Source organism: Bubalus kerabau, chromosome 17 (assembly GCF_029407905.1).
Source record: "Bubalus kerabau isolate K-KA32 ecotype Philippines breed swamp buffalo chromosome 17, PCC_UOA_SB_1v2, whole genome shotgun sequence".
NCBI classification, from domain to species: Eukaryota; Metazoa; Chordata; class Mammalia; order Artiodactyla; family Bovidae; genus Bubalus; species Bubalus kerabau.
Window position 1 is genome coordinate 16,911,105 of NC_073640.1, and position 15,427 is coordinate 16,926,531.

The following is a 15,427-nucleotide window of genomic DNA, read 5'->3' on the forward strand; positions in this document are numbered from 1 at the left end:
TCTGTACCACGTCTGCCCAGCCCCATTCCCCCTTCCCACCCTCCCCACTTCAGGTCTGCCCCAGGCAGGTCCTGCTCCAGCCCTGACAGGTGGCCTCTGGGCTCTCCCCACAGACAGTCTGGCCGCCTTCCAGCAGCACACGGCACTGCATGGCCCCCTGGCCTCTGCCGACCTAGGCCTGGCGCCCACCCCCTCACCAGGAGTGGACAGGAAGGCCCTGGCCGAGGCCACCAACGGAGAGGCTAGAGCGGCTCCCCAGAACGGGGGCGGCGGCGAGCCCCCAGCGGCCCCCAGGAGCATCAAGGTGGAGGCAGCAGAGGAGCCCGAGGCAGAGCCAGGGCCTCTCGCCCCTTCACGAACGCCGTCACCACCCAGCCCCGGCCCCGCACGGGTGAAAGCAGAGCTCTCCAGCCCCACACCCGGCTCCAGCCCAGGGCCCAGCGCACTGTTCCTGCCGCACCTGCCCGCGGCGCCACCGGCCTCCGAGATCCTGGCCAAGATGTCCGAGCTGGTGCACAGCCGGCTGCAGGCGGGTACGGGGTTGGGCGCGCCGGCAGGCCTCTTCGCGGGGGCCCCCAAGGGCGCCACGTGCTTCGAGTGCGACATCACCTTCAACAACGTGAACAACTTCTACGTGCACAAGCGCCTCTACTGCTCTGGCCGCCGGCCGCCCGACGACGTGTCCCCAGCCCGCCGGCCCAAGGCGGCCCCCGCCCCGCCTCGCGTGCCCCCTGCCCCGCCATCCTCGGAGGCCGAGGCGCCACGCTCGTCGCCGGGTCCCGGGGCACGCGAGGACGAGGCGGGGAGCGCAGCCACGCCCGAGGCAGACGCTGACGCGAGCGGCCGGGGCAGCGAGGGCAGCCCTAGCCCGGGCAGCGGGGCGGATGAGGACGACGACCCCCGCCGGACGCTGTGCGAGGCCTGCAACATCCGCTTCAGCCGCCACGAGACCTACACGGTGCACAAGCGTTACTACTGCGCCTCCCGCCACGACCCGCCGCCGCGCCGCCCAGCACCAGCCGGGACACCTGCGCCCTCGGCGCCGCCAGTGCGCACGCGCAGGCGCCGCAAGCTCTATGAGTTGCACGCGGCCGGGCCTGCCCCGCCCTTAGCCGGACCTGCCCCGCCCCTGACCGGACCCGCCCCTCCCTCCGCGCCAGGCTCCGCCCCTACGCCACCCGGACCTGCCCCAACGCCGCCCGCATCACCGCGGCCCGGAAGCGGAAGTGGAGGCGGAAGTGGCCCGGAAGCGGCCGAAGGCCCTATCGACCTAAGTAAGAAGCCTCGACGCCAGGCTCCAGCAGCCGCCCCCGGCCCTGCGCCTGGCCTGGCGGCCCTGGCCGATTACCACGAGTGCACGGCTTGCCGCGTGAGCTTCCACAGCCTCGAGGCCTACCTGGCGCACAAAAAGTTCTCGTGCCCCGCCGCTCCGCGCCGCCTGCGTGCGGCCCCCGAGGACCCGCCCGCCGTCGTCTGCCCCTACTGCCCCCCGAACGGCGTGGTGCGCGGCGACCTCATCGAGCACTTCCGCTTGGCGCACGGCCTGCTGCTGGGCAAGCCCCTAGTTGGCCCAGGCACGGAGGCCCGGACGCCCTCGCCCGCTGCTCCCCGCGATGGCCTCAACGGCCAGGACCTGCAGGAGCCGCCTGCCAGCAGCCCCCGGCCCGGCCCGCCCCCAGCCGCGTCCCCGGAGGCGGTGCCGACGCCCCCCTCGCATTCGGACAAGGGTGTGCAGACCCCCAGCCAGGGAGCGCCGGCCCCTGTGCCCAACGGCAACCACAGGTACTGCCGCCTGTGCAACATCAGGTTCAGCAGCCTGTCCACCTTCATCGCCCACAAAAAGTATTACTGCTCCTCCCACGCGGCCGAGCACGTGAAGTGAGCGCCTGGCTGCTGCTGCCCTGCAGGGGCCGGGGAAACCACGCACGGGCTTCGGCAGAGGGGCTGCAGGGGGCAGCGCCCGCCTGGACCTTGGCACTTAATAAAGAAGTTCAGTTTGCTGAGCACAGTGGTGGAGCAGCCTAGTTCTCTCTGAGCAGAGGGCCCTACGGGGTGGGCGCACATAGGACCAGCACCACCCCTGAGTACACACGGGCCACTGCAGGCCAGAGTCACATGGTTAGTGGCCTTAAGAGTTGGATCTCGCCCAGGGTCGGGCCTGATGGCACTGCTCCGGGCCCCTGGGGCACGGGGAGAGCAGGTGCTGGCCTTCCTGGTCCACTGCTGCCCTCCAAGATCCAGCCAGAAGCTCTCCTTTGGGCACCAGATGCCAAAGAGAAGAGCTTCATCCTGGCCAGCTCACAGCTCTTCCACCTGCTCAATGCTGATCGCTGGATGCCACCTGTCTGGTCACAGGCCACCGAGGCATCCAGGGATGGGAGCACCTTGCTTGCCAAGGCCTATGGGGGCAGAAGGGAGATGGGCAGCCAATTCCCCAAGCCCACAGTGCTCCGTGAGAAGAGCCAGCTCTTGGACTGGAGGCAGCAGGCACCTGTGGTCCTGCAGTGGGCACGAGGTTGGGGCCACCCCACTCCCAGTCTGTCCTGCTGGTGCTGTGGGGGCTGCATGCACCATGGCTGACCATGACCTGGCCCAAACCCAAGCAAGGCATCCAGCTGTGGTCTTGGCACTTGGCAGCTGGGTGTCGTGGGCTTCCTCCAGCCTGGTGTCCCTTGATTTGAGGTACACAATGTCTTTTTCAAATACAACATACCTGGTTGCTGCTGCTGCTAAGTCGCTTCAGTCGTGTCCGACTGTGCGACCCCATAGACGGCAGCCCACCAGGATCCCCCATCCCTGGGATTCTCCAGGCAAGAACACTGGAGTGGGTTGCCATTTCCTTCTCCAATGCATGAAAGTGAAAAGTGAAAGTGAAGTTGCTCAGACCTGGTAGCCTACTGCCAGAAAAAAAAAGGCCTTTTTCTTCCTCCAAATATCTGAAAGGCTTCCTGCCATACACCCAGACTCACTCTCCTGCCCAAGGCAAGTTCCATCCCACCCAGTCCTCAGTGGTGGAAGACCGAGGAACCTGTGTCAGGACAAGAAGAGCCCCCTCCCGCTTGCTCTTGGCTGACCCTTAGTACTAGGGTGTGACCAGAGTTGCTGGTCAGGGCCCCCGGGGAGCCAGCTAGCTTCCTGGCAGATGTCCCCCTTATGAAGACCATCCCACCCCTGCCCTCCCAGGCTGGGGAAGGGGAGGCCCAGCACCTCATTTGCACCGACTTTGGAGGCTCCACCTCTGAGTGGGACCACGTGAGGCAGAGGCCATTAAACCTCAGGCAGGGTAAATGTCCCTGTGTGCTGATGAGCACAGATGCTCAAAGCGGGAGGATGGGGTCAGCGTCCTCCACCCTCCCACCCCTCACTGCACGAGTGGAAGACAGCACCACTTGGAAAAGGGCCTCAGGGTCCACGCCCACAGATTGAGTGCGGTGCGCTGCAGGATCCTGGAGCCCGTCCTGAGGGCCCAGAGCCGACCTCCGACCCCGCCCCAGGCCTGAACTGCTGACCAGGCCAAGCTCTCTGCCCAGCCAAGGTCCCCAGTGCTGAGCCCACCCAGCCTCCTAGGACCACCCCATTGCCCACACCTTGCCTCGAGCCACCCCCATCTCCCTGAGAACTTGCCACCACAGTCGCAAGTGCCACCAGGGACACCAGTCTCCAGGAGCCACGATGCTCCCAAACAACCCCAGCTGTGAGGGCTCAGGGCCACCACCCCCAGTCGCAGCTCTCCATTCACCCTCATGGGCGGGCACGTGAGTTCCCATGGCCCTACCTCTCTCCAGCCCAGCCATGCCCCTTGGCCCGACCTGTGCACCCACTACGTGGCCCTCAAGGGCCCTGACTCATCCAAGACTGAATTCTCGCCCCTACGTCTTCTTCCCACACCTGCGCATGCACAGACCTGCAGTGGCGCCCTCATCTACTCACACCTCACTGTCGAAGCAACTGTGATTCCACCAAACCCACCTCTGCCCGTTCTGGCCCCCAGGTTGCCTCGGCTCTCCCCCAGCCACCAATTCCAAACATTTCAGCTGCTAGGGACAGGTGCCTCCAGCCGTAACCCCATCTGATGGACTGGCCACTTCCCCGGCCAGCACCCACCGCCCCTCACTGCCAGGACGAGTGGCTGGGAGACCAGATGGCGGCACACCCGGCTTCAGGCCTTCGGGGCTCCTGCTGCAAAGAGGTAGCCGCCAGGCCATCCCCCAAAGCCCTGTTCACGCTGCTCCAGCCCTTCCTCACCATCTGTTCCTGCGAAGGGCTGCTCCTGTCATGCGGCTTAGAGACCTTCCCTGACCCTGCATCCTAACACCTGGTCCTCTCCGCAGAACGGCGGTCACTCTTGGGATCTCCTGGTTTTATTTTCTTACCTCCTTCCCCCGCCCCCACCAGCCTGACCTGCCTTGACCACTGCCTCTTGGGCACCTGGCCTTGGGGAGGAGCACGTGATCAGACAAGCTGGGGGAGTGAAAGGACCGGAAGGGAAAAGAGCACTCCCCACCACCTCACAGCCTCCACAAAGCCGGCCTTGCCTGTCCATCGCCTGTTCTCCCACCTTTGGGCACCCCTCCACATTGAGCCAGTTTCACCCCCGAGGCCCGATCTGACCAGACGACACTGCATACACAGTATGCACAGCGTGTTGTCCACATTCAAGGCCACAGGCCACCCTCAGCTCCTCCTAACTGGGCCGCCCACCCAGAGTCGTGTGTGCAAACCTCACCCAGGTCGTTGCTCTCCACAGCCCTGGGCACCCCGGGGCCAGTGCTGCCTGCACACCTCTGGGGACAGCCTGGCACCAGGAATCACTGCCTATGGACGTTTCTGGCACTAGGGGTCAGCAGCAACTCATTTACGTGGGCCAGCAGGCCAGGTGACAGGAGCTCTGCTGGCCAGGCTGCCCTGTCTCCTGAAGGGTGGGCGGCGGCGGTGAGTCCCAGCACAAAGGGAATGGAGAACAGGCAGCGCACAGCTCGCAGCCACAAGTCTGGAGCTGCACGGTCCCCACAGAAGGGGAAGCAGCTACAGAGGGGACTGGCCGGCACGGGAGCAGCCCGGAGGGTTTGGCCCTGCGTGTCGGGGTGCGTGGGAGAAGGTGGGAGTCCCCAGGCAGAGCCCCAGCAGTATCCCTGGAGGTACAGCCTCGCCCCCACCGCTGTCCTCAGGAGGGACATGGCCGGCCATACTCAAGCTGGTGCGGGGAGCCCCACAGCTTAGTGCACACACGGCCGCCATCCACAACCCGGCTTCCCCTGACCCCTGCCCAGCCTCGCTCACAGGCCTACCCTCGCCTGGCTCACACCGGCAGCAGCTGAGAGCATGGACCACGGGCCTCCCAGCCGCCCCAGGGACCACTTAGGAGGGAGTTTCTCTGGGACAGCTCCTAGTTCCCATGAGCACTCTTCTCCAGGATGGCCATATCCCATCACCCAAGCCGGTGGAGCCCCTGACTGGCTGAACAGGCCAGGGCCTGGGAATCAGCACTGATCAGCTGCCAGCACATTGTTCTCTGGCAAGTTTGAGAAATGCCTGCAGGGCAGGTGCACCAGTCTTCGCGCCTCTCTGATCAGCCCAATGGGTGCGGGACGGCCCTGCCGAGGGGCCTCTCTGCTGGTGCAGGACGCAGCGAGGAGGGGCCGGGCCCAGACCTCCACCCTTCAGAAGGGCAGGTGACTGGGATTCTGCGGGGTCCTGTTCACTAGGGGCTTGCAGGTTGGAACCACGCCCAGTGGCAGTCCTGGATGGAGGTCCCCAGCAGCATCCAGAGAAGGGACCCTTCTCTGATGTGCTTGCGGTCTGACCCTCCCTCAGGGAGCACCCGGGCCCGCGGCCCCTCTGCTGCCACACAGCTGTCACTGCCACACTCCGCCCTGACCCTGTGGGAGAGACAGACAGCGTCCCCCCGCCTGCCCCCGGTGCACAGGGTCCCCCCCGGCCTGCCCTGGTGCACAGCGGCATGAGACCTAAAGGCCCAACAGCATCAGCCTGAGCACTGGCTCCCCGTGCCTCTAAAAATCCCAGGAGGTGCGCAAGCCCCTCCCCACACATGCGCACGCCCACATGGGCAGCCCAGATGCTGTGTTTGGGGGCAGGGGGTGGCCAGGGTCCTGTGCTACTCTGTTGTGGGGGCCGCCTCCTCCCGGGGAGGCTGACCATGGCACCTGCAGAGGGAGACAACAGGGACTTAGAAACAGAAACTCGAGATTCAGACATGTCTGGAGATTCAAAATAGTGCAGGACTTTGCACAGTAGGCCAGGGACAAGTCCAACTAGGTGTCATGACACCAGCTCATCACCTCCGAGATGGGGCCACCAGCCAGTATTTCCAAGGGCTCCAAAATGCAGAGCCTTTAAAAGACCCCAGAGACTGAGGACCAAATTCTGGAGAGACACACGAGGGTGACCCGTCCCTACCCAGGACCCCCACCCAGCTCCGGGAGAATCTAAGCAAAGGCCGCTGCCAGGAGGCCCCGGGCTCCACAACAAGGCTCCTCAGGACGCAGAGCCAAACCCCAGGGCACCAGCCACACAGGCTTGGGAGGGGTCCTCCCCTGCAGACACAGCGCCCGGTCCTCCACCAGGGGCGTTGCCACTCGGACGCAAGGAAGCCAGTGGGAGACACTGAACGAGGCCCGACTCCCCGTCAGGCTGTGTGTCACGTCTCTGGCCGTGGCAGCCCCTGACGGCCCTGGTTCCACCCGCAGTCTGAGGAGGCCCCCAAGAATTCCAGAAGCCCCTTCGTGACTCCCGGGTCCACCTTTTTTTTTTTCCAGTAAAGCCTGATTCTGGTTCTCACTAGCACCAGACTCTGGTGCTCACTACAGCCTCGCTCTGCTGCTCACTATAGCCTGACTGTGGTCCTCACAAAGCCTGACACTGCTCATTATGAAAGCCTGAGTCTAGTCCTCACTAAAGGCAGAATCTGGGACTCAATTAAGCCTGAGGCTGCTTTTTAATATAGCCTGACTCTGTTCCCCACTAAAACCTGACTCTGGCCCTCACTATAGCCTAACTCTGGTGCTCACTACAGTCTGAATCTGGTCGTTAATAAAGCCTAACTTTACTCTTCACAAACCTTAACTTTACTTTTCATAAACCCTGACACTGCTCCTGCTGCTGCTGCTAAGTCGCTTCAGTCGTGTCTGACTCTGTGAGACCCCAGAGATGGCAGCCCACAAGGCTCCCCTGTCCCTGGGATTCTCCAGGCAAGAACACTGGAGTGGGTTGCCATTTCCTTCTCCAATGCTTGAAAGTGAAAAGTGCAAGTGAAGTCGCTCAGTCGTGTCCGACTCCTAGCGACCCCACGGACTGCAGCCTACCAGGCTCCTCTGTCCATGGGATTTTCCAGGCAAGAGTACTGGAGTGGGGTGCCATGGTCTCCACTAAACCCTGACTCTACCTCACTAAAGCTTGACTCTGGTCCCCACTACAGCCTGACACTGCTGCTTACTGGAGCCTGATTCTGGTCCTCCCTATAGTGGGTCCAGCTCTCAGAATTCTACCATCATCAGCCCTCTGATCAGACTCACAGCAAGAAATACAGCTGAGACTGCCATTCTGTCCAAGAATGCTGAGGAATGAAGCCTGTTCCCTACGAGGCTGTTGCGTCCTAAACCCCAGAACCTCTGCCTGTTTCCCTCCAGGGTGAAGGGGCTTCTCAAGGTGCTGCTGACCTAATGACCTCGAGATGGAGAGGCCACGCCAAGGGGACAGGATGCACAAGGAGCAGGGCCAGCCGGCAGGGCAGACTGATCCAGGCAGGCAGAAGAGCAAGCCCCTGGACCCTGAGAAGGACCACCACCCACAGCCTGTGCGTCAGGTCTGGACCTGGGCGTGCCCGGGCTCAGCCCTCTCCCCAGGGGTTCCCTGAGCTACGTCTCTAACCTGCGGTGGGCAGAGCTCAGTCCCAGGGCCAGGAGCAGAGCAGCTTGAGCTCACCTTTCAGGACACTCCTGCCACCCAGCAGACAACAGTTGGGAGGGAACAAGGACACACACACACTCCTGTGCTCTTACACTAGCAGCTCTGAGGGTTCGCCAGGGAACCCACGGGCGCCCCCACCCCTTCCAGAGGGCCAGCAGGGCCCTCCTCACCAAAGTTGTACGAGTTGTGGCAGGAAAGCCAAGGCGGCCGTGACAAGTGAACCTCAGGACTGACCTAGCGCCTCCCACCCCACCTCTCAAGAAAGCAACAAAAACCAGTTTCAACTAAGAATGTCCCTGATGGAGCAGTAAAAAAACATTAAGTCTATCAAATCTCACCCGCTGAGCACTGTCTCCTCAACATTCTGTGTGAGGACAGAGGAAGAGTGAGCTGGTAGCTCCGAGGAGAACCCTGGAGGACAGAGTCCCCAAGATGGACCCCCTGATGATTCCAGGGAACACTGTTGGCTGGAAGACTGGATGCTGGGCATGTGATTCCCAAAAACGGAGCAATCAGCCTGTCTTGTGGGGAAAACCCATGAGCATTTGTTGCCAGGGTTAAAACTGGAGCTCTGAAGTGGAAATCAGAAGTTGTGCCCATCACTGTCGGCTTGACAGCTTCTCAATATTTAAAGACTATTTGAAGAGACTGGTGGTGATTTTAATGAAAGGGAATTTTCTAGGTTGCGAGATGAAAGGTGCTGGTCTTCGGAGGCCACCTGACTCTAACAGTGATGGGGGGTCTCACAGAACCACCAAAAAGATGCGCTCACCAGAGGAAGTGGACTCCAGATGTAGGGCGGGCGCTGAGCCTGACCACCGAATGCCCTACCCTAGAATGCAGAGACAAGGTGTGTTTAAAGTGAGCCAGGAGACAGCACGGTCAGCACAGAACTCTACACGCAGCAAGAACATCCTTCAGGGACGGTGATGGAAGCGTCACTGGAAGACACACAGAAGTGGAGAGTGACGTTCCCAGCGCTGCAGGGACTCCACACCAGTGGGACCTGCGTCCACAGGAGGAGAGGAGCACACGGAGATTCAGGAACCCTGTCCTTCTGGCCTTAAACTTTCTAAAAGTCAAACTCAAAACTAACAGGGAGGTCTCAGGGTTTATAACATACGGAGAGGTGAAACTGCATTCACTGAGTACAAATCATCCCAACTGAAACGGCAGAAAGCTCACAACAGGACACTGTTGTGAAGGGGGGACACAGCACCCCAAGGAGACCCGAAACCACCGAGGGTCTCCTGAGCAGGGGCCCCGTCACGTCTCAGCCTTACTTCCAGAGCATCCGTCCGTCTGTCCCCACGGATGCTGACCGCACACTTGCAGCCTCAGTCCCAGGGCCCCGGGACCATCCCGTTGTATAGACGAGGGACCGCAGCCCAGGGAGGGGGACACCCGCACGGAAACCACACCCAGCTGCAGTCTTCCCGCCGCTGCCACATCACCTCTCCGGGAAGGGAGAAGTGCTCTCCCACAAAGGGCCCCTTGTGCCCAGCGCCGACATCTATAAAGGGCCCATTGGTGGCAGACCGTCTGCCTCCTCAGAGCAAAGGAGCCCTGTGTAAGCGCCCGGGAATTGCTTGGAGAGAGAAATGACCAGACCATCTAAGTATTAAGGCACTGAGTTCTGGAGCCTTGAGGAGTTGACGGGCGTTTGAGAAACTGCAGGACACCTGTTGGGACGCGAGATACGGAGGGGTCTGGAGGGGGCGGTGTCCTTGGATGGATGGTGGTCAAGCACTCTGCTCCCCGGGATGGGGCGGCTGTGCCAGGGCATGCATGCTCCCTGCAAGGACTGAGCCCCGGGGCTCTGGGAGGTGCAGCAGCCAGGGACAGGCACTCTGCACCCCCGGGTCGAGGGTGCCGCAGGAGGTGAGGAGGGGCCAGAGACAGTCAGCCTGGGAGAGGCGCTCTGCCTCTGCCTGCTTCCCACCTTGGTCCACTCCGCCCCACCACGGGCACCCCTCCCGAGGCTCTGGGGAGGGTCTGTCTTCCAGTGCCTTTAGGCCCTCTGCTTGCTCCCCAGGACGACTTGCCCCGAGGCGGGTGCTGCTTAGCCCTCTGAGCCCCGGGCTGTGGCCGCTCCCCTCAGACCCCTGCCTCTGCCCTCTCCCCTCAGTGTCTGTGTCTCTGCTTCTGTCTCTTCTAGGACCACCCTAACCCAGGGTGACAGCTGAAGGTAAGGTGTGAACCTTACTTTAATCACTTCTGCAAAGGTTCTTCTTCCAAGCAAGGGCTCAGCAGGAGGCTCCAGGCAGACATGAACTTGGAGGACACTGTCTGACCCGATGCCCAATGGCTCTGGGGAAACTGGCCTCCCTCCTCCCCAGAGCTCCTGAAGTGCCAGGATGGCCACCTTCCCACAACCCGGCCCCACGGGGTTGAGAACAGTTCAATTAATCCCCTCCCCTCTCCAGGCTCCACTGGTTTCCCTTGAGGGAAGTGCCCCGCAGGCAAGGAAGCTGAGGCCGGGCCAGGGGTCAGCTGTCTGAGGACCATGGTCGCCATGTGTCCCAGGCCTGTTCTCACGCTGGGCCCCAGGTGGGCTCCGATCCCAGTCTGGACCTCCTGGTTCCAAGTTCAGCCGCTTATGTGCTCTGCAGCAACCCTGACGGTGACCGTGGTATCAACCCTGAGACCCCAGGGGAGACTGGGGCACCCCTTTTTTCAGCCTGAGAGAGAAAAGCAGAGCTTGGTAAACAGGAAGAGCCACAGAGAGATGGAAAGTGGAGGGAGACGGCAGGGCGGGAACCAGGCCGGCGTGTCCACGTCATCTGTCCCCCTGGCTCTGTTCACAGCCCCCCACCTGCACCTAAGTGGGCGCCAAGCCTGCCTGCAAGTCCCCCCAGGCAATCTGCCCCCCACCTTCCTGCACCATTCGAGCGAGGGGGACACCTGGGGGAATCTCTCCTTGGAGATGACCACGCGGAGGGCACAGTGTCCTGGGAGTTGGCAGGGGGCTGGGCTGCTGGTCACACCTAGGGCCTGGGGGCGGCCCCCACCTGCAAGGCTGAGGATTTGCTGGCTGCCTCCCCCACCCTCCGAAGGGATGGCCGAGCCCCCCACCCTGCACCACCCAGGCCGCCCCGCACCCAAAGGACTGTGATCAGTCACCTTGGGACAGCCCTGGTGGTGGGGGTGAGGGGGACAACTGATTGTTGAGCAGCTTTATTGAGAAATAGGTCACGTGCCATACACGGAATCGCTCAACGGGTGTCCTTTTCCACCCAGCTTCTCTCAGGTGCGCCCAGGCTTCAGCCTATGTCAGCGCTTCAGTGCCTTTAAGGCCAAGTAGACTATCCCCCATGTGGATGGATGTGCTCTGCTCATTCATTAAGTGAAGCACACTTTTTAGCGGCGTGAACAGCGTGGCTGTGAACATCCACACACTTGCGTTTACGTGGACGTGTGCTTTCGTGTCTCTGGGCGGAGTGAGGGATGCTGGGTCAGTGCCAACTGGATCTCTAAGCTTTTGAGGGACCTGCGGCCCGGGCTCCACGTTTGACACCCACCCCCAGAACGAGAGGGCCTGCTTCCTCCTCCTCCTCCTCTTGGATGGACACTCGCTACCGTCCGACCTCCTGCTTAGCTGACCTCTATCCAGGTGTGGGCAGTGGCTGGCTGCCAGCTCACTTCCCTGTGGCTGATGCTGCTGAGCATCTTTTCCTGTCCTTGCTGGCCATTCCTGCATCTCTGGAGAAATGCCTCTGCAATTCCTTCGCTCACCCCTACAACGTTTTTATGTTCATTTTGAAACGAAGAAGCTGAAGGTCATCTGAATCTAAAAGTGATATGATGGGGCTCTGGCCTCAGACCCCTGGACTGGATCCCACCCTGGTACTTTCCAGACATGTGGCCACAGGCAGGCCTCCAGGGCCCTCGGTGCCCTGGCCAGCCCAGGGGGGTAAGCGCTCGCCCACAGCGGGCAACGACCAGGATGAGCCCCGGCGGGTGCTCAGGAGTAAAGCACATGGAGCCCCAGGGCAGAGCTAACAGTTCTTCTGGACCCAAGCCAGACCAAGTGGCGTGAGCGTGCCCCACATGCGCAGGCAGAGGAGGGGCTAGGCCCCTGAAGCCAGCAGGTGAAGGCAGAGTGGGGGATGAGCCACTTTTCCCTGAGAGGACAGAAGCAGAGCTGGGGCTCACCCCACAGGAGGCAGAAAGGGCTCCAGGCCCCCAGCCCTAGCAGCTGGGGACCTGTGTCACCTAGGGGGGGCCACTGCCCCCTTCCTCCCACACAGTGTCACCCATGGAACCCCAGGCACCCTCCTTGACTCCACCCCAAGCTCAGGGCTGCATCACTTGCCAATGGATCCCTGAGTGGCCCAATCTGAGGGTCCCTGCTCTGCCCACCAGGACCACCCCCTCTGATCTGGCTGGACCAACAGCTTGGCCACCAGCTCCTTCCCAGGGCCTCCAGCCTGGCACATGGACCACCCCCTCCGACCTGGCTGGACCACTGACTCCCTCCCAGGGCTTCCAGCCCAGCACATGGCTGGTCCCAGGGGGTCGTTGGTGGGTCTCAGAGCTGGAGGCTGGAAAGGATAAGGCTCCCCCACAGAGCAGGGTGCCCCAGCCTTTGGAAAATCACAAACCAAAACTGTCAACAATGACCTCCAGTCTTTCTCTTCTGTTTCTTTCCTCCTTCCCCCTTTCCTTTCGCAGATACTGACATTCATTTTCTAAAACTACTGTTTAATCATCTCCGTATTTCATAAAAACTAACATTAAAAAAAAAAGTCAAGAGGAGGACATAATCTCAGAACAAAAGGCAGTCTTTTACAGGAAGCAGGTTTGACTTCATGAAACCCCTGATTTTGCTATAGTTTTTTCCATTTGATTGCAGACTCTTAGAAACGTTGTCAAAGAGCACCCGTCCCAGATGACATCTTCGGAACCTCTGCTCCTGTCTGAATCTTCCTGCCCTGACTTCGTTTTACAGAAGAGGAAACAGAGGATCAAGGGGTTAAACGCAGGGTCACTAGCAGCACCCAGCAGGACCCCTGCTGCTCTGAGTCACAGCGTAGGGACCCTGATTTTAGCCAGAATCCATGCCAACTTGTATGGCAAACAGCACAAAAAGCTTGGGAAATATCAAACTGCAGTAAAGGCAGTCAATTTCTGAATCTAAAAATAGGTATCCCATCAGTGTCGGCCTCACAGAAGGAGTCATTGTGCTGCTTTTAATAGTAGTGTCTAAAATACTTTGGTGCTGGTTTTTAAAGTGCTCATTCAAAAAAGCAAAGTGGCAAGTCACTTGGATCCACATCAGACTGTCAGAAATTTAGTTTTCAGGCAAACACTCATTCAGACAGGAACAAGAACTCCTGGAGCTGTCTGATGCCTGGGAGGCCACGGGGCATTCCAGGCAGGGTCAGGCTGGGCTGAGACGTCAGAGCCCAGGCCCTCAGACAGCCTAGCCCCAACAACCCCGTGAAGGCTGGTCCTCTCCTCCTGGTGTTGTTGTCAGCTGGGAACTCTGCTGTGAGGCAAGACAAAGGAACTTCACACTACTGCAGCCCCACTAGGGCTCCTCCCCAAAACGCTGCGCCTCCACTCCTTGTCCAGCGCTCCCTCCACGCCAGAAGGCGACCCAAGGGAGCAGTGGCCTAGGCCATCCGGTCTGCAGCTGGCCAATGACCAGTGCTGACCACCAGGTGGCCCTCTTCCCTAGTCGGGCTCCCAGCTCAGAGCGGAGAGGCTGCCCAGGACGGACCTGCAGGGAGCCATCTACTGACTTGGGATGGTCTTTATATCACTCCCCTCCTTAAGACTGGAATCCCAGAATATCCCAGTTTGGTCTCAGTGAGACGAGCTGGAGCTGCTAAACCCCTTGAGGGCAGGACAGGGTAGGGGGACAGGAGTCAACGGCAATGGACCTCGTGTTGTTAAGTCACCAAGCGGCGTCTGTTGGGCTCCGCTAGCCTCCCACCCCTTTATTTGAATGGATGTGGTGCTCACAGGACCCTTTAGTGGCATCTGACACTTCAGTAGTGTCCTGTGCAGACATCCCCGTTTCCACTTTGAGACGATGCTTCATCCCCCGAGGAAACTTCTGCACCAGCCCTCACACCCCACTCTTCCCCACCTGCCCACCCTGGCAGCCTTTCCTCTGCTCCCCGTCTCTAGGGACACGCCTGTCCTGGGGGCTCCCTATGAGTGGAACCCCACCCACCAGCCTTGGGCACCCGGACCTGTTCACGCAGCATGTCCCCGGGGCCATCAGTGCCACACATGTGTCCAGAGCCTGGTCAACATGCCATGTGTACTGGCGAGCTCTGTGGACCCGCATCCGGGGAGGGGCTTCTGTCTTGCTTTGTTGTTAACGTGCTCATGGCAGCTGGTGGCAGCTCTGACTCGTGCGGCTGGCAGAGCTGGGCTCTGTAAGTGCACCCCCTGCCCGCTGTGTGGTTTGACCTGCCTCCTGTCACTGTCCCTAAGATGATGCCCAGGAAAGCCCAACCTGCCCTGGGGCGAGAGGCAGGCCGTGTCATCTCTCCAAGAAGCAGTGACCTTGCCCAGGGGCCATCGACTGACGCCTGGCCGGCAGCGTTCCCCCCAGATGGAGCTGTCCCCGCCTGCCCCCACCCCACAAACCTGAGCCTCACCCCTCTCTTCCCCGTACCTTCCCGTATGCTGTCCCCTCTGGGAGCGCCCTTCTCCCATCTTCCCCACACCCAAGTCCCACTCATTCCCAAGGATCCCACAAAGCAACCGCAGTAACCGCTCCTTCCCTGAAACCCCTCACCAGGGGCCTGCTGTGGGCTGAACTGTGTCCCCTCAGAAGATACACCCACTACCAGACCTCCACCTCGCCCGCCCCTGCAGATGAGGCCCTATTTGGAAACAGGGCCTTTGCAGATGTCTGAAGGTTAAGCTGAGCTCATCCTAGGTTAGGTGGGTCATGCATCCAATACAGGGATTGGTGTCCTTGTAAGAAGAGCTCAGGACATGGACAGACCAGAGACACAGCGGCCGGGAGACATGGAGGCAGAGATGGGAAGGATGCAGCCAGGAGCCCTGGACACCAACAATCACAGAAGCGGAAGAGGGAAGGAGGGACCCTGCCCTGGGGCCTCTGAATACCCTGATTCCAGACTTGTCACCTCCATAACAGGAGAGAACAGATGTCTGTGTTTTAAGCCCCCAGACTGGGGTACTTTGTCAGCTGCATGAAGCTCATGGGGCCCTTGAATTTAATCCTGTGAATTATCATCACTTATAAGTGGATTTCACCTCCTGTGTCAGGCAGGAGGCTCCTGCATTTATTAAGACTACACTCCCAGCCTAGCACTTAGCAACAGCTGGGGGACAAGGGTTGGGGGCAGCGGATGGTTGGGGAGGGAGTTCTGGACCCTGCACCACAAATAAGGAAGGCCTTCAGAGGCCAGTGGCCCCAAGAGTCGTCAGCCATAGCATCTCCTCTGTTTTCTTAACTCCTTTCTTGTTTTAAACTGCTTTTTATTTATTTGGCTGCACTGGATATTCGCTG

The 15,427-nt window shown here is 60.6% G+C and overlaps 1 protein-coding gene across 1 annotated transcript in view; it reads left to right on the forward strand.

Moving 5' to 3' along the window:
* ZFPM1 (zinc finger protein, FOG family member 1) overlaps window positions 1-2,011 on the forward strand; it is a 61,617-nt gene extending 59,606 nt beyond the window's left edge. Inside the window, exon 10 of the mRNA XM_055552366.1 lies at window positions 114-2,011. Within this exon, the coding sequence (XP_055408341.1) occupies window positions 114-1,882 (1,769 nt within the window). The 3' untranslated portion in view covers window positions 1,883-2,011. The remainder of the gene's footprint in view (window positions 1-113) is intronic.
* The last annotated feature ends 13,416 nt before the right edge of the window (window positions 2,012-15,427 follow it).